At 38.0% G+C, this 22141-nt stretch overlaps 1 protein-coding gene across 3 annotated transcripts; it reads right to left on the bottom strand.

Annotated features, from left to right (window-relative positions):
* Nucleotides 1–248: 248 nt before the first annotated feature.
* MEN1 (menin 1) lies at nt 249–21941 on the bottom strand. 3 transcript variants are annotated; one of them, XM_075188767.1, is made up of 11 exons: nt 21726–21941; nt 19291–19378; nt 12419–13217; nt 11741–11949; nt 9156–9284; nt 7148–7188; nt 2310–2397; nt 1838–1974; nt 1528–1633; nt 1292–1444; nt 249–1005 (listed from the first exon to the last, which is right to left on the bottom strand). In XM_075188767.1, the coding sequence occupies exons 3-11, from the start codon at nt 13200–13202 to the stop codon at nt 646–648; spliced, it is 2007 nt and encodes a 668-aa protein (XP_075044868.1). In that variant the 5' UTR covers nt 13203–13217; nt 19291–19378; nt 21726–21941; the 3' UTR covers nt 249–645. The 3 variants fall into 3 exon arrangements, with proteins under 3 accessions (XP_075044868.1, XP_075044869.1, XP_075044867.1); XM_075188768.1 differs by lacking the exon at nt 19291–19378 and adding an exon at nt 17993–18143; XM_075188766.1 differs by lacking the exon at nt 19291–19378.
* Between the last annotated feature and the right edge of the window lie 200 nt (nt 21942–22141).

Below are 22141 nucleotides of genomic sequence, written 5' to 3'. Positions count from 1 at the left end.
TAAAAGCCTGGAAATAGCAGGAAACTTTATACGTACGTTCATGTGAGACCGACATTGATCTTGGTCCTCAAGTACCTCTACGAACCGCCTCAAGAGTTTGGCTGGAGACTTGATGTTAACGCAATATTTGGGTAATTTACCCAAATTACATGTACCTCCAAATATTAGCACACACTAAAATACAACAATTTTATGTACCTACTGCTGTAAACTTGTGGATAAAATGGTTACAAATGAGGAAGTCAGGCTGGTGTCAGAGTCCAATTTTATTATTCTGGGATAATTCAAACAAAGTCTGTTCATTTGAAATCTGCAGTTGTAGTGATGAGGTTTGGGGGGTTCACAACTTCAGAATAAAAACTAAAAGGCATGAAAGTAATACACAAATACTTTACAATTTTCATAATGGAGTTATTGTTCTGAAAGACAGACAACACCAGGTATTATTTCTGCAATACCATAGAAACTTTTTCAAATATGTAACCAAATAAAGTCAAACACATTTTAATGTGCTTATTAAGTCATTATATTACACACATTTTTACAATATTAATAAACAAAACTTGAGTACCAAAAGAAAAAAAAATCATTTTGGCTGCCATTTCATTCAGTCTCTTACTCTACTGTCTTTGCTTCACTCATTTTTTAGATCCCTTTGCGCTGTCTTTTAAGATATCCCAGGTTGTAGTCTCTTGCCCCAGCCCCTCGTGCTCTCTTTGGTTGCACTTGTGACTGTGCAGTGAGTTGCAATTTTATAGCACTGGAGTTCACTTTCGCAGCTACTAAAAGCTCTTTCATTCCTTTCATTTTCTGACTCTGAAAACTGAGTGTGAGTGCCTGTGCAGGGTCAGTCTCCTCCCCCTTCTGCTCTTGGCACGGGTACTGAAGAAGCTGAACAGGCTCCCCAGGCCTCGCCTCTCTTCGAGGGGCCCTTCTTCTGGTATCATCAGAGTCATCATCCTCATTAGCAGGGTCTGAGCTCACTAATGTTACCTGCTGCCTTACCTGAAAGTGAGAATAAGGTCAATAAGCTTTACACACACACTCAATGTATAGCAGTATCCTACATGCTTAGGATATTTTGTTAAGCTAGTTATTTCATCCTCTAATTCAGACACTTCCCTCAAGGCATGACTAAAAGCCAGTATTTCAGGAGCTCATTCAGTACAGGGGAAGGCATAAAAATGATAGAGCAACATTTGAGTTAATTGCTCACACAATACCCTACCAACCCTAGCTCTTTTAGCTATATATTTAATTAGTTGTTCTTGTTAGCAGGTATCATGCTTACCTGTGCATCAAATCTACCAAGTGATTGAACAAGGAATGTGGCCCAACCAACATGTAGCACAGGCGTTGGGCTGTCCTCTTCCCATTTACAGATCCCATCATAAAAACGCAAGAGGTTTGCAAAGCACAAAGAATCCTGAATAGCAGAACCAGTCTAAGAAAAAACAAATGGAGGAGGATCAGGGCTAATATTCTTGGTTTCACAAAACCAAAATCAAGAATTTACTTGTCACTTACTGGATTGTCTGATGTAGCTTCCTCTTTTAATAAGTTAGGTAACAAATCGTTGGCAATATCAAAGAGATCTTTATAAATCTCCTCGTCTTCTCGACAATAATTATACCTAAAAATAAAACCATGTTACAGTATATAATATATAGAAAGCAGTATCATAAAAATAGGAAAACAAACAAAAAAATATATAAAAAAGAAAAACAAAAACAAAAAAACCCCATGAAACTTACACTTGGAAAGAGGAAGTGAAGAATATGAAGAATGAGAAATCAAGAGACAGGAGAGGAGACTACTATTCAATATAAAGTCTTACTCTTGAATAACTGCAGATGTCTCAGCCCAGGCTTTTAATGCTTCTCGGACATCCTTGTTCCGGCAATGATAAGCAGCTAAATAAATGTGAGGATACAAGTGCTGGTTTTCATAGTGTACTCGAGAGGAATGTATAGCCTGTGGGGGAAACACAAAACAAACTAAAAAAAACCCAAATAAAACATTGTGGACACTCTGGCAAGTTGTAATGAACTCAATACCACATAAAACCATATGTGCACATACACACTATTATTTACATAAATGGAAAAACACAGATGGATCAGCAATTAAAAAAAGCTATATGCTCTGTGACAGAATAGAAAAACACATTTGCAGACTGACACAAGGGCCTGAGGAAGCTTTGGAGTTTATAGTTTGTTTTTTAAATCAAGTTTTCATTCTTGATGAAATGTTTTAAGCCACATAAAAATGACATATCAAGAGATAGGAATAGACAATAAAGTACTCACCTTTTGATAGAGTTCTAGAGGCTTTGGACGTCCAGGGGTTGAAGCTAAATCTTCAAGGTCTGCCAAATTACCTAAAGCCATTGGATACCTGAGGAAAAATAAATTATAAGTGAAAATTAAAATCAATACAAAAACAGAAAAAGTGGTGCATTGCTAAATTTACAGTAGTCGAGATGGACCTGATGATTTGTAATTAATATTCTAATTTCCCACAAAAGAGCTCTGAAACACCATATTCAATTTCAATTCAATAAAGTTCCAGAAGGGTTGTCAGCAGCAGCTTGTTTCCACTGTTTCACAACCCGCTGTGAATGATTCTAAAAGACAAACAAAATGAGGGAAAGGAGCGCTCAACTGCCAAGAGACACCTCGCACGGATTTTTTTTTCATAGAAATATCCTTCATTTTTTGTGCTCATCCCATAGAGGTACAAGCAAAAATGAGCAGATATTTTTACTGTATAAATGCTAAAAATGCGCAGCCACGATGTTCAATTGAATTCCCCCATAGTGTATTAAATTAGGCACCAAAAATGATGATCTAATTAAAAGCAGCATACACTTTTCATGATTATATTTTGCTTATCTGTTGATGTCTTCTTTAAAGATCAGATATTCCTCACTGGATTGAAATAACAAACATCAATGCATGTGTAAAATCTAACATACAATTTTTATTATACAATACCAATTAAAAGTCTTATAATGGATAAGAAAATCAGGTGCTCATCTGTGTAAGAGGCAACTCCGAAATCCAGATCAATCAACTCATTTTGTCCAGACAGTGTTGTTGATCTACCCTACTTGTTTTGTTCATGGAACTTCGTCAGGGGTATGGTTGTCCTCAGATCTCACAGTATATGCAGTTTTAAAAACAATTACAGCAGCATTTATATACACAGTTATAGCAGCTGGTACAAATACCTCCATCATTCCTGATTTTAAAACCCCTATTGCAGCCAGCTTAACCCATCTATTAATTTAAACCAGGTTTGTGTCAATTAGTCTTGTGATTATATAGACACAAGAACTACTCAATACAATTTTAAATAACACTTTTTTTTCTGGGCCATTTCATTACAATTTTATTAACTTACCGTTGCAACCTATGTATCTAATTTTATTCTAAAATACAATCCCAGCTAATCAAGATGTAATACCTCACTGCAACAAATTCTTTTCAGTAAACTTAAACTGACATACCTTGTTATTTATAACAAAAGAAGGGTTTTAGGTCCAAACTAGACTTGGGCTTGCCTCATTTAACACAAATAAGTTTTTGTGATGGGGTGCTCATCAAACCGATTAGGTACAAATTCACAAATAGATTAGAGCTGGATAAATAGGCACTCAGGTCCTCTAGATATTACATAAATTTTAATTATTGATAAAAACACTTAAAAAAGTAGGAGAGTATATTAAGACTGATAGACAAGACAATATTTTGAATCATACACTATTTTAGGAGCCGATATTTTTAGTTGCAGGTTGTAGTTGTTAGTAGCTATTATGCATCTACCAATCTTATGCTTTTGCGTATGGACTAATTGTTTATTTTCTCTTCTTAATAATTGTTCATTAAATAGAGCATTGTTCAAAATTGTGTCCTCATTTATTTCAGTTTTAATACTTATTGTTTGCTATTCAAAATAATGATTTACCACAAACATGCACAGTGTATATACAGTCATGGCCAAAAGTTTTGAGAATGACACAAGTATTGGTTTTCCTAAAGTTTGCTGCTTCAGTGTTTTTAGACCTTTTTGTCAGATGATGCTATGGTATACTGAAGTAAAATTACAAACATGTCATAAGTGTCAAAGGCTTTTATTGAAAATTACACTAAGTTTATGCAAAGTGTCAATATTTGCAGTATTGACCCTTCTTTTTGACGTCCTATGCATACTGACTGTTGGCCGACATTCTTGCCTAATCAATGCTTGGAGTTTGTCAGAATTTGTGGGTTTTTGTTTGTCCACCCACCTCTTGAGGATTGACCACAAGTTCTCCATGGGATTAAGGTCTGGGGAGTTTCCTGGCCATTTATCATCACCATTTATTTATATAGCACCACTAATTCCGCAGCGCTGTACAGAGAACTCATTCACATCAGTCCCTGCCCCCATTGGAGCTTACAGTCTAAAATTCCCAACATACACACACACACACACACACACACACACAGACAGACACAGACAGAGAGAGAGAGAGAGACTATGGTCAATATTTTATAGCAGCCAATTAACCTACTAGTATGTTTTTGGAGTGTGGGAGGAAACCGGAGCACCTGGAGGAAACCCACGCAAACACGGGGAGAACATACAAACTACACACAGATAAGGCCATGGTCGGGAATTGAACTCATGACCCCAGCACTGTGAGGCAGAAGGTGCTTCATCATGCTGTAAAAGGCATTGTTTGTCGCCAAACTGTTCTTGGATGGTTGGGAGAAGTTGCTCTTGGAGGATATTTTGGTACCATTCTTTATTCATGGCTGTGTTCTTAGGCAAAATTGTGAGTGAGCCCACTCCCTTGGCTGAGAAGCACACATGAATGGTCTCAGGTTGCTTTACTGTTGGCATTACACATGACTGATGGTAGCACTCACCTTTCCTTCTACGGACAAGCATTTTTCCAGATGCCCCCAGTCTGAAAGGGGATTCATCAGGGAAAATGACTTTACCCCAGTCTTCAGCAGTCCAATCCCTGTACATTTTGCAGGATATCAATCTGTCTCTGATGTTTTTCCTAGAGAGAAGTGGCTTCTTTTTTGGCCTTCTTGACACCAGGCCATCCTCCAAAAGTCTTCGCCTGCCTCACTGTGCATGCAGATGCACTCACACCTGCCTGTTACCATTTCTGATCAAGCTCTGCACTGGTTGTGCCCCGATTCCGCAGCTGAATGAACTTTAGGAGACAGTCTTGGCGCTTGCTGGACGTACTTGGGTGCCCTGAAGCCTTCTTCACAAATATTCAACCTCTCTTCTTAAAGTTCTTGATGGTCCGATAAATAGTTGATTAGGTGCAATCTTACTAGCAGCAATATCCTTGCCTGTGAAGCCCTTTTTTTGCATAGCAATAAAGACGGTTAACTATGGTTACTTGCAAGGAAACACATTCTAACTCAAACAGCATGTCAAAGTGATCTCCAGCCTTGTCCTCATCAACACTCTCACCTGTGTTAATGAGAGAATCACTGACCGGATGTCAGCTGGTCCTTTTGTAGCACGACTGTCATACAGTGGACATGTTGTTTTTGGGTTAAAGCTCATTGTCATGGCAAAGAGAGACTTTGAAATTAATTGCAAGTCATCTGATCACTCTTCATGACTTTCTGGAGTATATGCAAATTGCCATCATAAAAACTGAGACAACAGACTTTGTGAAAAATAATATTTGTGCCATTCTCAAAACTTTTGGTCATGGCTGTGTATATATATATATATATATATATATATATATATATATATATATATAAAATTATATATATATATCTGGCTGTTTCGTATATACCGATCATTATACACATTAGTTTAAGATTTTTGACAGGAGGCTTGTGATATGGGGTCTAGGTGTAGATATAAGGTATACTCTCATATTTATACCCAAATGCCTGTATAAATAATTCAGAAAGTCAATGCTTATCCGATAGTCAATATTTTTTGCATGGACCTATTGATTCTCGTGTGGATCAGCTATATTTCAAAATGATTGCATGCAAGGTTCAGAGACTCACTGCAATTTATTCACCCCTGATAGTAGAGTGTTTCTTAGTTTTAAACGTTACGTGCAGTTTAATCTCAGCATTCTGTTCCTCATTCTCAATCAACCCTGATATCGATTCACTATTCTAAATGCTCATAATTTTTTAAGATGTGTGAAAGATTACTTGCTGGGAAAGACACAGCGTCTCGCTGTTTCCAGCTCCTACTCCCAGGTCTGTGATGTGATGGATGATGCCTAGCCCAGACGAAGGTTTCACCAATGAAAGTCTTTCTCATTGGAATTACCAATTTGAATATTGCAATAAATTATTTCATGACACAAAAAAAACCAAAGAAAAATGCCAGCTACTGATGATCGTAAATAACTGCAGCTTACTACGTGCGCTTTATACAGAGTCTCCATTCATTAATCTACAATTAGAAATCCTTTCATACAGGTATAAATCTACCATAATAATGATATCAACAGAGAATAAAAACATTAATTATTTTCACACACTGTATCCTGCCGATTTTATCCAGTGAAACAATTATACTCAAAAATTCATGTTCAAACATCTTCAGGCGCATGGTTGAAAACAGACGTTTAACAAATTCAGTTCCCTCCCATAATCACCTAACAAACTACAAACAAGAGAATTACTAACTGCTATGCGAACCTTATAAAATCTGGGCATAAAGAGACTTTTTTGATCAGGATTTGAAGTTGCCCCTTACACATATGAGCGCTTGATTTTTATTTATCTATTTTTAGGGTTTTAATTGGTATTTTTATAATAAAAATTGTATGTTTGATTTTACACAAGTACGTCCGTCTTCCTGGTCAATTTGCATTGTAAAAGACATTAATGTTTGTCATTCTAATCCAGAGAGGAATGTACGACCATTAGAAAAATAAGATAATCATTTCTGGTGCCTAATTTACTACACCATGAGCGCTCCTTTCCCTCATTTTGTTTGATGATTTATTAACTTGTAGTAAGCTACACCTCCACTACCTGAAACTTTTGTGATGTTTCTGCTTATAATCTGTAAACCTACATTCCATGAAGTATTTAATAAAAAATTGTTTTCAAAATAGCATGGTAAAATATAGTTCTTCATCGCAACTTACTTGTCTAGGTGTCCTCCATCATACAGCACCCAAAGTAAACTCTGGAGTGACAAAAAAAATACATACATATTAAAAGGGAGCATACACAGAAGACTATATCACTTCTCCGCTAACCAACTATACATCTGCAGGCTTTATGAAGCACGTCTGAAATAGGAGGATAACAATGTTGTTGCATACGTTTACTATAATACTCTTCCTGGATGGCCTTGTTAATTGTTCGCTCCCTCTTAACACTCTTCCAGATTTTATCAATGACCATCTCAGTTCTTTTTACGACTTAATGAGATACAAACCTCACAGTTATGTTTGGCAGAATCCCTGTATTAATGTTGTAAACAATCTATGCATATATCATTCTTTTAGAAACATAGAATACAGTTTCCCAAAGTGAGGGCAGATCTCGCTGCTCTGCAGAGGCCAGAGAAAAGATAGCGTGTGTGGGAGCAAATGTATCTATGAGTTGCTTGTTGATAAATTTGTATCACTGGCGATCGGGAGTAAGATACTTTTGTTTTAAGTGAATGAGGAAGTGCTAGCAATGGTTGAGAGAAATATTATTCCTTCCTGGGAAAGGAGAGAGAAAGAGAGCCGAGAGTGTGTCTTTATTTAAAAGACATGCTAAGCAGTTGTGTGATATTGTCGTGCATGCCCCAAAGTGTCCAATGTATGTTGTACATACCTTACATGAACACTCAAATCTCACAATTGCATACATTAATACCTTTTGTTATTATCTCATGATGTATGCAGTGTGCAACCATGCCCCCCATGCACCATGATTATGTCCCTGCTATCAACAGGGAGACTGAAAAAATGTATTATAACATAGGTTTTGGAGAAACCTTAGCACTTTTGGATAATACCCTCACTCTCCTAAGATATTATTTTGCCCATGTCATCCAGTCAGCAATAAAGATTCTCATTGCAAGAAAAAAAAAAAATGTCCATTGTGTGTGCTTACAATTTTTTTCTACGATTTTAAATAAAGAATGATACACTAGGACAGCGGTCCTTTGTTTTCTTGTTACCTTTATTTTCAAGACACCTCTTCAAAGAACAAGCTAAGACGGATCATAAAGATTCCTGGTTAAACGCCAGACACAGAGTTGAAGTCTTTTTCGTTTATGCAATGAGTGAAAAATTCCCTATATAAAGGATAACAGTGGGAAACTACATACAATGTCCCCATTTCATCACCAGTTGACTATATTCCAAGTGTAAATACACTCTATGAGGGAGAGCTGTAATCGTCTATTGTGCAGCTTGGAACTCTCTATGCTGACAGAATACTATGTGCAAGTGAAAATTGAATAAATATCTTTTACAGTTTATATTTTAAAAATGATACTGTATTTTTATTGATATCTATTTGATCGCAGTGTATGCACCAGGTTTTATCAAATGTTCTTTGTTTTTTTGATATAGGATGATTGAAACAAAAATACAATCTCATTTGAATAGGGCTACACACACACACACACACACACACACGTGCTCCAACTAGCTATAATATTTGTTACCACTTTGGTTAAGCCCTATATATAATCATTGCATGTGTGCTTTATTTCATGTATTGATTTTGGCTCATTTTCATGAAGGGTGGCAATAAATTTTGGAGTTGGTTGATGGTTATGATAGAATAAGAGCACAGATCTGAAGGTAAATCTTGTAAAACGTGTATAGTGTGTACACATGAATCGGCTGCTGATCGTGACTTTCAGTCTTTTGGTAAAATCGTTAATGAAATTGTATCAGGAGATATTTTCTGTAGTATGTATTAGCCTAAAACCGATTGAAAACCGCCACAAGATAATGTTTGTGTGAACATGCCCTAAATCTCCAATTCTGACTTTGACATAAAAAGGTACCTGGTTGCACAAGCAATATCTACCAGACTTCAGTTTGAATGTTCTTTTGGCAAATATACCAGGCTTAAGTCCTCCAAATTTGTATACAAACATTGAATATGTAATTTAAAAAACCAAAATCATTAGTTTTCATTCACCTGCTGTAGCTGCAATAGCTCCAGGCTGTCTGTGTGAGCGTCTATTGAAGGGTTAATGGCGCAGACCATGAAAGCCACTTCCATGTGACGGTCACAGCGCAGATATCTGCCATTTAAATACAGCCAGCTCTGGAGAGAGAGGGATTAAATGGAAAGGGAGACATCGTCAAACAAGAAGATAATACAAACTTTATTTATTTATATGAAAGTATAGAACAGTCAAACCATGACATTTATACACAAGGTGGGTTATGTGGAGAAACTTCCTCTTTCCATCTGCTTTTATGTTCTGTTGCCCTTCAGAACATGTTTGAATATGCAATTATAAGTCACTAAAGTGGCTCAATGTATCATTTTATACTTTTATTTTTTATGAAAATACCACTGAACTTATACAGGTTTGTTTCTGTACATCATTTTATTTTTATAGTTGTGCCTATATTGAACATATACAGATTTGGTTGTAAATATTAATCCACCATTCTGTGTCATGCATAATAACGTACCCTGTTTACACTACTGTAGATGCTTTATGTACAATGGATTTTGATTTATAGAAAATTGGGTTGGCTTAATTATCTTGAAATGTTTTGTTTGTTACATAAACTACATCAGTGATATTTTATCAACAATCCTATTTTCAGGGCAATTAAGCCCCAACATTCTATTTTTCTATTATAAAAATCAAACATTCCTTAGGAATTGTTTTATAGATCACAGATCTATTTCTTTTCTTCAGTTTTCCCAGTTAGCTTTCGGTGACGTTACCAAATTAAGTGAAGTATCCCAGCCTGGAAAATCCCAAAAGTATAAAACACATTTGTCAAATCAAGAACAGCAATGCAGTGTTTAACATAAATAGCCTGTCAAGCATTCCTTCATTGCTGATATCCATTTAGAAATGTATAAATCATGAATATGTCTTACACATAATTTGATCTTTACTTTTATATCCCTTTAAATACCTTGTATTTTTTTTGGAAGTATTCACACATACAAGTTCAGAGGGACTTTGGGTACCACTTTTTAAATATTATTTTGTAATTAACGTTTGTTTCATTCTGCCTGCCATTTGATTTTTATATTACTTTACCCTGTCATGATCACCTCATTAGTATATTAAAGTACCCATCACATATTGTGATTAAACATTGAACTGTCATGAAGACTACAATTAGCCACACTGTGGTGAGCACTCCTGTCTCATTGGGTTACGAGTTCAATTACGACTAGGGCCCTGTCTGTGTGGAGTTTATATGTTCTTCCAGTTTATGCCTGGGGGTTCTGGTTTCTTCCCAAGGTCCAAAAAAACCCCGTTCTGATAAGTTACCTAGTTGCTGATTAAAGTGCACTCTTTTGTGTGTGTTTCTGTGGTAGGGAGTTTAGATCAATCTGCAATGCGGCAGAGAATGAGTTTCAGAGATGCATGTCTGTACTATATAAACTAACTCATTTGATGTTGTTACTTGTTCCCGACCATCAATGGTACAGGATGCAGGAGTTTTTGGGCTGAGCTGCGGTTCATAAACAGTGCCCCAGAAGCGCTAGGGTCATTCTACATCAAATTAACACAGGGTTTCAAACTGACCGTTTCAGATTGTAATGTAATTTGGTATAATAAATGCTGCCATGGGTGTAAGGAAAACCCTCAGGCTCATATGTACACTGGTTTTGAAGTTGTATGCCTTTAAAAGGTGCAATTTGTTAACAAAATATTTGCTTTTAACCTTTTTTTAAATTGCATTTGTAGCTCACCTAATTGAGAGTTGGGCAATGTCTCATTTTAAAACTCTTTTTATGGCCTTTCATATGATATATAACACAGTATGTTTCAATAGAAATTTAAATTGTAACATTTTAAAAATCAAGCTTTTTATTTTCTCAAAAAAGCCATATTTTAAGATTTTGAAAAACAGCTCAGAAATTTTTCATACTGTTAATAAATCCCCAAAGTTTTATTGAACTAGAAAACATAATTGTTTTGTTCATTTCAATTGAATTGAAATTAGAGAATGTAAGGTAGAATTGTTTCTAAAATTGTGTTGATTTGATGTGGAATGACCCGCAACCCAATTGTTGCCGGCTGTATCATTTCTTTTACATTGAAAAGAGGAAATCAGTGATGTCATCATCACAAATATGATGTCATCAGGAATTTCCCTCACTGTTAGTAGCCCAATCTGCAACAAGGGATACAAGTCTCACAGCTCATTTTCCTATCAGAGTAACAAATGCAGACATTCGGGGAGCCCAAGACAGGCTTCCCAGTTAAAAATAAAGTAATTAAAAAGATTTATAAATATATCTACTTTTATAACTCCATTACTTAAAATACACATATTTGGTATCTCTATCCTTTGGAGAACTAGACTATTACTTTTTCTTCATATCATAAGTTATAATAAAATACACTAGATTGTAAGCTATTATCCCTTTTAATTTGTTTTCAGGTCTGCCCTTGCTGTATGTATGCCCCGTTTTCCCCACTGTCTGGTGCTGGAGAACTGTGGTGCCTTACCAATCAACAACAATAATAAATACATGCAGGATGATTTACAATGAAATAAAATAAAATGCTATCTCACCTTTTCTGCTACACCGGGGCTGACAGATTGCCCTCTTCGGTCCTCATTACCCTTGCCATGCCAGGTTACTTCAGCTGTCTGCTCCCCATCCTTTCCAAACACTACCCACGCATGGTCCTCAGAGAGAGCTAGATGTACATCAGAAAGACCTAGGGCTTGACAGGCAGCCACAACTGCAAAAGCCACCCCAGGTGAATCAAGCTTTGTACCTAAGAGTGGTAGACAGAATCGCCAGTGCCAAATGAACACCGATTTTTATTCAAATAAACTTCAAGTTACATCTGATTTTACACTCCCTCTCTACCATCTATAAATTTGTTACAAAAAAAAAAAAAGTAGAAGCAACAGATAGCCAGTAACCACATTATATGAGGTTAAAAAATATGGCAAATAAAATTCAAGATTAAATGTAACAAATGTACAAACATATTCATTTCTTGAATTAGACAATTAGAAAAGATCCAATGACAGGTATTGTCACAAACAAGCAATGTGCTTACACAGGTGGCACATTATTGCAACAGATTAGCTAATGAATGCCATATTGTTTTAAACAATTTGACGTTTTTGGTTGTAATATTTTCTTAAATTGTGTTTAAGATCACTTACAAAACAATATTACCTCCTAATAAGTTGTGCAAGTCTAATATTTATTACTTTAAATTATAATCATCTCACCTGTTACAAAGCTGAAAAGTGACTGTATATGTGCTCTGTCTTTGAAGTACGAACGACTTAGACCATTCCAGATGACATCAGATACCCTACGAATTAACTCCCGACCCGACACATTATCTTCTCGAGGATAGCAAGACAAATCAACTGCCCCTCGGGTCTGGGCTGTGAATCGTGCATGTAGTGCTTGGACTACTGATAACTCCAGCGCTGGAAAGTAAGGTATTCCTTGTTGGGCAAGTTCTGACTTGGCATTCTCATCAGGATTTCTTGTGCTATCCTTCCCAGGTCCAATCTTTAAACTGTCTTCTGTACTGATACTCTCTTCGTGCACTACTTCCTTATCCTTCTTCACTTCAGAAGTTTCTCTTCCTGCTTTGTTCACCTCCTTTTTTGATGTTCTTCCAGTGATTTCTTTAGGGCCAATATCTTTTTCTTTCCTTGCTTGCCCTCCAGAACCCCCCTTCTTCCCCAGTTCACTCCTAGCTCCTCTCTTCCCCTGCTCTGCCCTTATGCCACCACGAGTGTCCTGGCTTGTTGAGTCTCCAAGTTTTGCTTTTACACCTTCTCCACATATTTTAGCTAATAATTCAGGTCCCCCAGGTATGCTGGTCACATTAGTGGGAATCACACGATTAACTGCCAAAAAGTGCTCAACAAAGCCTAGAGTGAGAGAGAGTAGCGCCAGATCAGGCTCAGGACGAGACAGTTCCCACTGGAACAGATTGATAAGTGATTCCAGGGAGCAGAGAGGGAAAAAGGACTTCTGGGTAGGTAGAAGACCCATACTACTGATCTCAAGCTGTGTGGGAGAAGAAAAAAAAATAAAATAATGAAGGGTGAACAAAAAACAACATAAAAATCCAACAAATAAGGTTTCACTTTTAAAATTTACCTAACCAACAATAAACTAGTTGTAAGTACATATCCACTTAAGTTCATGTATTCAAGATGAATTTTAGTATTAACAAAAGTCAACATTAATATGTATTTAATTACAGTAACAAAAAGTAATTCTATTACAGTAAGTTATTTTGGGTGGGGTACGAAAGTGTGACTATGAAAATTCCTACAAGACTTACAGCAACATTAAAATCCAGAATTTTGTAATCATGACATGTCAAAGAAGGAGGACTTACTGAAATAGGTACAACTCACAGTTGCTATAAACGCAGCAGAACAAGCAGGAATTGTGATGGTCATCACTTAAAATGGCGACGGTTACATTGCTGGTATCAAGGAGACAATCTGAGGACTCGGCCCCTGTACAATGTGTAAGCCTTAGTAAAAAAAACAAAACATTATACAGGTCGTCAGGCCCTCACATTGCCCCCTTAATATCAGCAATGTAGCTGTCGCCATTTTAAGTAATGACCATCACACTTTTTTAAAGAACTGGTGTAAGTAACTCTGCAAGAATTTTACAATATTAATATCATTTAATTTGTTTTGAACAGTTTTCCATTTTCCCCAACAACCTTCAAAAACATTATTTTCATTGAACAGTCATCTTTACAGGAGCTCTGTGCAATGCCAGCATATCTGTAGTGAGCAGTTTTTTTGGAAGACGTTTTGAACTGTACCAGCTACTTGAAATTTACACCAAATGTCAGCAACAACTCTTGCAATTCACACATGCAAAGAAATCAAACCATAGATGTCCATAATTTACGCCTGTTGTAATAAGGTGAAATGACACAGGGAAAAAGTATTGAAAAAGCTTCCTTAAATGTATTTAATATTTTGTACAGCTTCACATGTACATAAGTATTCACAGCCTTTGCTCAATACTTTGTTGATGCAACGTTGGCAGCAATTACAGCCTCAAGTCTTTTTGAATATGATGCCACAAGCTTGGCACACCTATCTTTGGGCAGTTTCGCCCATTACTCTTTGCAGCACCTCTCAAGCTGCATCAGGTTGGATGGGAAGCGTCGGTGCACAGCCATTTTCAGATCTCTCCAGAGATGTTCAATCAGATTCAAGTCTGGGCTCTGGCTGGGCCACTCAAGGACATTCAGAGTTGTCCTAAAGCCACTCCTCTGATATCTTGGCTATGTGCTTAGGGTCATTGTCCGGCTGAAAGAGGAACCGTCACCCCAGTCTGAGGCGGTGGTAGTCATATTAAGGACTACCACCATAACGATATCACTTACATCTACAAAAAAAAACTGAATTAAACAATTCCTACAAAACGAAAATTTTGACTGACCATGAAAATGACAGTGCACATCCTCGGCATGCTTACGCTGCATACTGATTTCTCTGAAAGCTGGCACTTTGAAATTACGTCACTCTCCATAGCCAGACACATATCTCGTACGTATTTAAAGCGACAATGCCTAACCCCACGACAGTTACACGTTGGGGTGTAGATGTAACCGATGTCGAAATTACCGACATCGGAAAATGGTACCCCACCCGTCTGAGGTCAAAAGCGCTCTAGAGCAGGTTTTAATCCAGGATGTCTCTGTACATTGCTGCATTCATCTTTCCCTCTATCCTGACTAGTCTCCCAGTTCATGTCGCTGAAAAACATCCCCACATCATGATGCTGCCACCACCATGCTTCACTGTAGGGATGGTATTGGCCTGGTGATGAGCAGTACCTGGTTTCCTCCAAACATGACGCCTGGCATTCACGACAAAAAGAGTTCAATCTTTGCCTCATAAGACCACAGAATTTTGTTTCTCATGATCTGATAGTCCTTCAGGTGCATTTTGGCAAACTTCAGGCGGCCTGCCATGTGCTTTTTTACAAAGGAGTGGCTTCCGTCTGGCCACTCTACCATACATGCCTGATTGGTGGATTGCTGCAGAGATGGTTGTCCTTCTGGAAGGTTCTCTTCTCTCCACAGAGGAATGCTGTAGCTCTGACAGAGTGACCATCGGGTTCTTGGTCACCTCCCTGACTAAGGCCCTTCTCCCCCGATCACTCAGTTGAGACGGCCGGCCAGCTCTAGGAAGAGTCCTGGTGGTTCCGAACTTCTTCCATTTACGGATGATAGAGGCCACTGTGCTAATTGGGACCTTCAAAGAAGCAGATATTTTTCAGTACCCTTCTCCAGATTTGTGCCTTGAGACAATCCTGTCGGAGGTCTACAGACAATTCATTCGACTTCATGCTTGGTTTGTGCTCTGACATACACTGTCAAGTGTGGGACCTTATATAGACAGGTGTGTGCCTTTGCAAATCATGTCTAGCCAACTGAATTTACCACAGGTGGACTCCAATTAAGCTGTAGTAACATCTCAAGGATGATCAGTGGAAACAGGATGAACCTGACCTAAATTTTGAGCTTTATGGCAAAGGCTGTAAATACTTATGTACATGTGATTACTTAGTTTTTTATTTTTAATAAATTTGCAAAAATCTCCCAAAAACTTTTTTCACGTTGTCATTATGGGGTATGTCATCATAACCTACTCTTATGTTATAATTCAGACATTACTGCATCTTTTTATTCAATATACCTGCTTTTCAGTAACAGGAAGAATTGTATGTCCACTACTAGAAGTTCATTCAAACTACAGCAGAATATTTGGGTGTGACCTCACAATGTCATTCAATACTTTGACCAATCAGGGAGTGGATATGTAAATTTGAGAACTATATCTAGGCACCCTTTGCCTTACTACTCATTCAACTGCTGATAACCTATCCCTGAGAAAGCCCCCCTGGGGTGAAACGCGTAGGTTTACACACTTTTTTACTCGCTGATATCAATATCATCTACACAGCATCCGGCTTAACACTTGCGGCGCTTCACACCCGCTACTGTAAGCACGCATGCGCTATAGGACTCCAACTACTCGCCGGCTGTATTTTACCATTTCTGGTGGACTTGTACATCGTGCGGCACAGACTAAGAGGATTACCTAAGGACCGGGACACCCGGAGTATGTACCTTAAAGTAGAGTAAGTGCACTCCCCTTTCCTCCTATTACGACCGCACAGCTCCAGACTCTGGATTTTCTGTTATCAGCTTCTTTACACAAGAGTTTTCAGTCCGGTTCACGGACTTCAGTTACACGGCAGATATTTAAGGACTGTTTTTCTTACCAGCCTCTGCTACTTGCTGGTTTATCATTCACCATCTGTATCATTCACCATCTGTTTCATAAGCTCTGAACTTTTAGCGGACATATTATATCTTATCCACGAGATTTTTTTGTATACCCAGTTTTACTGTTTGCCCGTGGATATACACTATACAATCTGTTGATATGTCTCTACGGATCAGAGTTTATATTGTGGTCTAAGGACCTATAGTGCAATAACTGTTTATCTTCACGTACCACCTGAATATAGTCCATAAACTGTCTTTACACCAAACCCTGTGGATATTTATGCTTCATACTTCCACTGTATGTATTGTTTGCAATAAGCCGGCTGGCTTAAACAATAGAAGCTATTTAATCTGTCTATGGACTAACGGTTCCTAAAGCTGGGTACACACTATAGAATTTTCCACCAACTTATTATGTTGAGCGATTTTACATGCGATCGATGGTCCGATCGCTCGGTCCATGGACTGCATACACACTAGCCTTGTTTAGGACGATAAAGGGAAATCGGACGTCCTTTTAGCGACTTTTTACAGCCATGTTATCAGGAACAATGATTTTAATTTCGTACACACTGCAGCGACATTTGCAGGAAATGTAACGAGATACCAAAGGCATTAGTATAAAGGGGCAGAGCTTTCGCTAAATTTAACACCCAAAGCTGCATAAAAAGAGAAGACTACACTGTCTCTTCATTCATTTCTATAAAATAGAAGTTTAGTAATATACATTTAATTTAGAAAAACATGTAACTGCTAAAGTGCAATGCAATGAATATTCCCTAATAATAAAATCCCTTCATATGTAATGGAATAATCCATTCTCGGCGGGCATCATCGCTGATTGGTCCTGCAATAAAAATGTTGCTTGAACACTGTGTGGTTTATTCTGGGTTCTTCACAATTATAAGTTAATCAAGGTTAATATAACTTTAATAGGTTATAAAGGTATAAGTGTATAAAGAGTAAATATGAATAACACACGTGCTTTACACAAGTGTAATGGTCTGCAGCCAGACAGGTGCAATATACATCGATATAGAACACTAGTCAGTGATGTGCGGATTCCACACCACGTGGGACTGGGACAGACATCAAAAAATTAACATACACACGCCCCCCAGGTCGAGGAAGTATCGGAGGATTGTCGTGGATCAGTCGGAAGTTTATATACACTACACAGCGGAAACGAGATTGGAACGAAAATATTAAACGGTACGACCAACCAAGTGAGGCAACAATCGTCCATTTGGGCAGACTTTCGACCATCGTGTCACTGCACACACTGACCCGACTTTTGAACGAGCGGTCGTATGTCGGCTGATTCAGCCGATTATTGGACGAAAACCATGTAGTGTGTACCCAGCTTAAGACTGTGTTCAGATATCTCTGTTCCAATTATTTATATCCGCATGACGTTTATTCCTGCCTGATTCAGTGTTTGCTGATCTATTTGATTAATAAGGTTTTTCCCTTTATTGAATAAATACAAGTACTTGTCAAAACACACCTATTGCCTTCCAATTACTCATGTTGTTTGGCTCCTCATATCCTCCATTCCCCTTTTCTCCTTCCCGCACCGGGTAATCGGATTACTATTATGGGGTATTGTGTAGAATTTTGAGGGGGAAAAAGGGAATTTATTCCATTTTGGAATAAGGCTGTAACATAACAAAATGTGGAAAAAGTGAAGCGCTGTGAATACTTTCTGGATGCACTGTAAATGAAATGGTGCCCTTCCAACAAATAATGACTTTAATTCTTAGGGGGGTATTCAATTGTTGCTCCGGACCGCAAAAAAACGAGCGCGTTAAAACTATTACCGTTTATACGGTAAACTTGCGTGTAAAAACCGTTAATACGGTAGTTTACTCGCTGAATTTCATCTCGCAGCTCAGGGAGCTGCGAGATGAAATTCAGCGAGTACTTACCGTATAAACGGTAATAGTTTTAACGCGCTCTTTCTTCCGGCGGCCGGAGCAACAATTCAATACGCCCCTTAAAGACCAAAGTTGGAACTAAAACACAAAAGCACTCCATTCCAATAATACATACTTCATTCATTGAGTATTATAGATTTCTTTGAGAAACAGCATATATTCACTAATTGGTAAATAGCCTTTATTTAAAAAAAATATTGATTAAAAATATTTTAGATTAACGGCAAAATATTTAAAAACAAATAAAAATGTGATAGAGATGTAAGAAATTATGAATTAAAACCACAAACTCTTCAATAACAGCCATATATAACAGTCGTATATAAAATGAAAAAATGTGTTAGTTGACTGGTCATTTGATATTCATAGAAGTGTCACATATTTGACATGCAAAATATCACTACATATTAAAGACAGACCATTTATTTTGCAAAGTAATTGAGTGAGTAATCTCTCTCACTAGTGTATAACATTGTTACCAATAAGGCAAGGATAGTAACTCATGATGTGCCTATGAAGGAAGTTTTAACCAATCATAGGCCCATCATGAGTTACATATCCTTGCCAAAGAAACCTACAAATACTCAAAATGAATGTATTTATAGATGGATTAAAGTATGTATTACTGGACCAAAGTGCCATTGTGTTTTAGTTCCAACTCTGGTATTTAAGAATTATAGTCATTAGCCATGGGGCACAAGGTCCGAAAAGCTTTGATTTTCGGAACTAAATGGAGCAAAATAGCAGTCCCTTAGAAACCTAAGGGGACTGCTTTTTGTGTTCAAAGTGACAGGGAAAGCAGCAGGTATCTCAGATATCTGCTGCAATGCCCTAGTTATAAATTAAGGGGATACTTTTAGCTACTTACCCCCCTCCAAAACTGCTTTTTTTCAATGAGTCTGGAGTTAGCTTCTTATTCACTTCTTATTCATGCTCCAGCTTCTTATTCAGAAAACCTTTTTTTTAAAGGATTAAATCAAGTTGGATCACTGATTTCACACCAGATTAGCCCTTTAGGGTATCCCTTATACAAACTGCATCATCAAGGTGTCATCAAGGTGTAAAATGGACCAATAGGTACAAAACTTCACATTATCATAATACCCAATTCTCCTACAATCCTTCCGCAAAAACTACTGCATCACTTCACAAATGAGAATTATATACATCAAAGAAACATGACATTTTCTAACACAATTATCTGCATTACACCCTGTCATCAAACTATATTACCACCCACACACTCTTTACAGTCAGGAAATGAAAACAAACTTTAAATGTATGTAAACCTTACTAAAAAAAAAAACCTGATTTCCACAAAATACCACTTAGGGATGTCTCAACCTTCGCCAGAGTCTACCCCAGCTCCCAGCATTCATCCAGCCCCTCTCCGTTTCCCTTATTTTCCAAACCTCAAACAGAATACTATCCATCACCTTACTACAGGGAAGGGTTTTGCCCCTGTTGCACACTAAACAAAGTGCATTCCACGTGTAAAATCTAACAATCGCTCTTAACTAAAAAATGAGTGCTTAACTCCAAATCCCCACACCTTTTGAGTGCTCCATACACCCAGTCAGAGTAACTAAGTTCTGAAAGACAGGAAAGGGCTAAGGTGTGGGACACTCCCTTGTAAACCTCTATATTAAAAGGACACAGAAGCAAGAAGCTGTTCATTGTCTCCACCTCCCCATAACATTTCTCCCATGGACAACGTAGATAAGTTATTACTCATTAGTTATTAAATTAATTTTGCCCCGTAATTAATAAATAATGATTACCCAAATAATTTAAAGGTCAGTGGTGCTTTCTCTTATTTTCTGAATGGCAAAATAGTTCAAACAGCATGCTTTGGCTATCAAGCCATTCAGAAGCAGGTACTAAAACTGTCCGGTCCTGTGTTTTGGATCGCGGTTATAACTAAACCGGGTTGGACAAAACCATTGGCAGCTTGGCTTTTTCAATCCGCCATATATCGCTATTCATTTTGAATCGCAGCCGCAAACCGCCCTATAGTAAATGCGGTGGTTTGGACCACTAAACCGCCGGCGATGTGTGGCAGTTTCAAACCGCCACCAAACTCGACTCTTAGTAAATTTAGCCCATTGAGTGCACGGTGTTTAGTGCCCATTAGGGGAAAATACTTCCCCGCAGTGAGGTTGTGGATAGTATTCTGTATGAGGTTTTAAAAATAAAGGAAATGGAGAGGGGCCGGATGGATGCTGCGAGCTAGGGTACACTCTGACGGAGGTTGTGACATCCCTAGGTGGTAGCTAACATCTGGCAGTCTCTCGATTCTCCGCTATCTATCTTGTTCTTTCACTATTAGATTTTGTAGAAATCATTTTTTTTAAGTAAGGTTTACATACATTTAAAGTTTGTTTTCATTTCATTATGGGCAGCACAGTGGCCTAGTGGTTAGCACTTCTGCCTCACAGTGCTGGGGTCATGAGTTTGATTCCCAACCATGGCCTTATCCGTGTGGATCTTGTATGTTCTCCCTGTGCTAACGTGGGTTTCCTCCGGGTGCTCCGATTTCCTACCACTCTCCAAAAACATGCTAGTAGGTTAATTGGCTGCTATCAAAAATTGACCCTAGTCCCTCTCTGTCTGTGTGTGAGTGTGTGTCTATATTAGGGAATTTAGACTGTAAGCTCCAATAGGGCAGGGACTGATGTGAGCAAGTTCTCTGTACCGCGCTGCGGAATTAGTGGCGCAAAACTGCAGCTACTTATTCAAAATGATAAATTATGGCAAATTTGCCCCGATTTCATGCCCAAAACCTTTTTGGGTCCGGCTAAATATTATTGCAGTTTGTATAAGGGACCCCCTTTCGTGTTAATCTGATGTGAAATAAGTGATACAACTTGATTCAATCCTTTAAAAATAAGCTTTTCTGAATAAGAAGCTGGAGCATGAATAACAAGTGAATAATAAGCTGGCCGAAAAAGACTTCAAAACTTCAGCCTAGTTTTTTTTCAGGGGTTTTTCAACGAAAGATGTCGATAAATAAGAGGCACAACATATGATAAGGCAGTATGTCACATTACAGCAGGAGTAATGGGCATCGCTAATATGATGACATTTGTTTACTTAAGTAGGGATCAAGTGTACCCACATGGGCGAGACGCATTAAGTTTGTCGTGCACTCTGTAGTGTACTTTTTACACAGGTGCCAACGGTTTATCGCTGTAAAACAATTTGCACTCTTGCGGCGAACAGTTGAGCGCACACACCCATTAAATGAACACCTGGATGCATACGAACTCTAACGTTAAAACATGTTTCATTCCGATCACTCACCTTTCAGACAATGAATCGAGGACTTCCGTTTTATGCGTTCCAAGGGCCGGAAACGTGCAGCCATGCCCCGCTTTCCACTGGCTTCGAGCGTAGGTCAGTCACTATTGCGCAAGCTTGACGCTGTAACACAGTTCAGTGTTTTATTTCCATCTCATATTTACCCTCCAACGCCGCTTCATAGCACTGTAACTCCGAATCGAGGAGCATCCTCCCACCCCTCCATCGGATAGCCAATAATAAGACGCTCTGAAAAACGTCCAATCGCAACGCGAGACATTAATTTAATATGCAGAAAATCTGAAACGTAAACCGTGATTCGGTGATGAGAAGGTCACTAGAGATGTATGTTTAATATAGTGTTAAAATAAAAGAAAGACACTGCATTCGTTTATAATTGCTAGAAAAGCATTGAAGTA

Source organism: Mixophyes fleayi, chromosome 10, assembly GCF_038048845.1.
Source record: "Mixophyes fleayi isolate aMixFle1 chromosome 10, aMixFle1.hap1, whole genome shotgun sequence".
Taxonomy (NCBI): Eukaryota; Metazoa; Chordata; class Amphibia; order Anura; family Limnodynastidae; genus Mixophyes; species Mixophyes fleayi.
The sequence above is the reverse complement of the archived record's forward strand: the minus strand, read 5'-3'. Positions and strand labels throughout refer to the sequence as shown.

What these genes read in the sequence shown, in the direction of transcription:
- MEN1 (XM_075188767.1), bottom strand. Translation starts at nt 13,202, where the DNA reads ATGGGTCTTCTACCTACCCAGAAGTCCTTTTTCCCTCTCTGCTCCCTG. An exon ending in GCCCCGGTGTAGCAGAAAAG is followed by an intron (nt 9,285 to 11,740) that starts GTGAGATAGCAT and finishes CTCTCTCTCCAG; the next exon opens with AGCTGGCTGTATTTAAATGG. An exon ending in AAGCTACATCAGACAATCCA is followed by an intron (nt 1,445 to 1,527) that starts GTAAGTGACAAG and finishes GTTTTTTCTTAG; the next exon opens with ACTGGTTCTGCTATTCAGGA.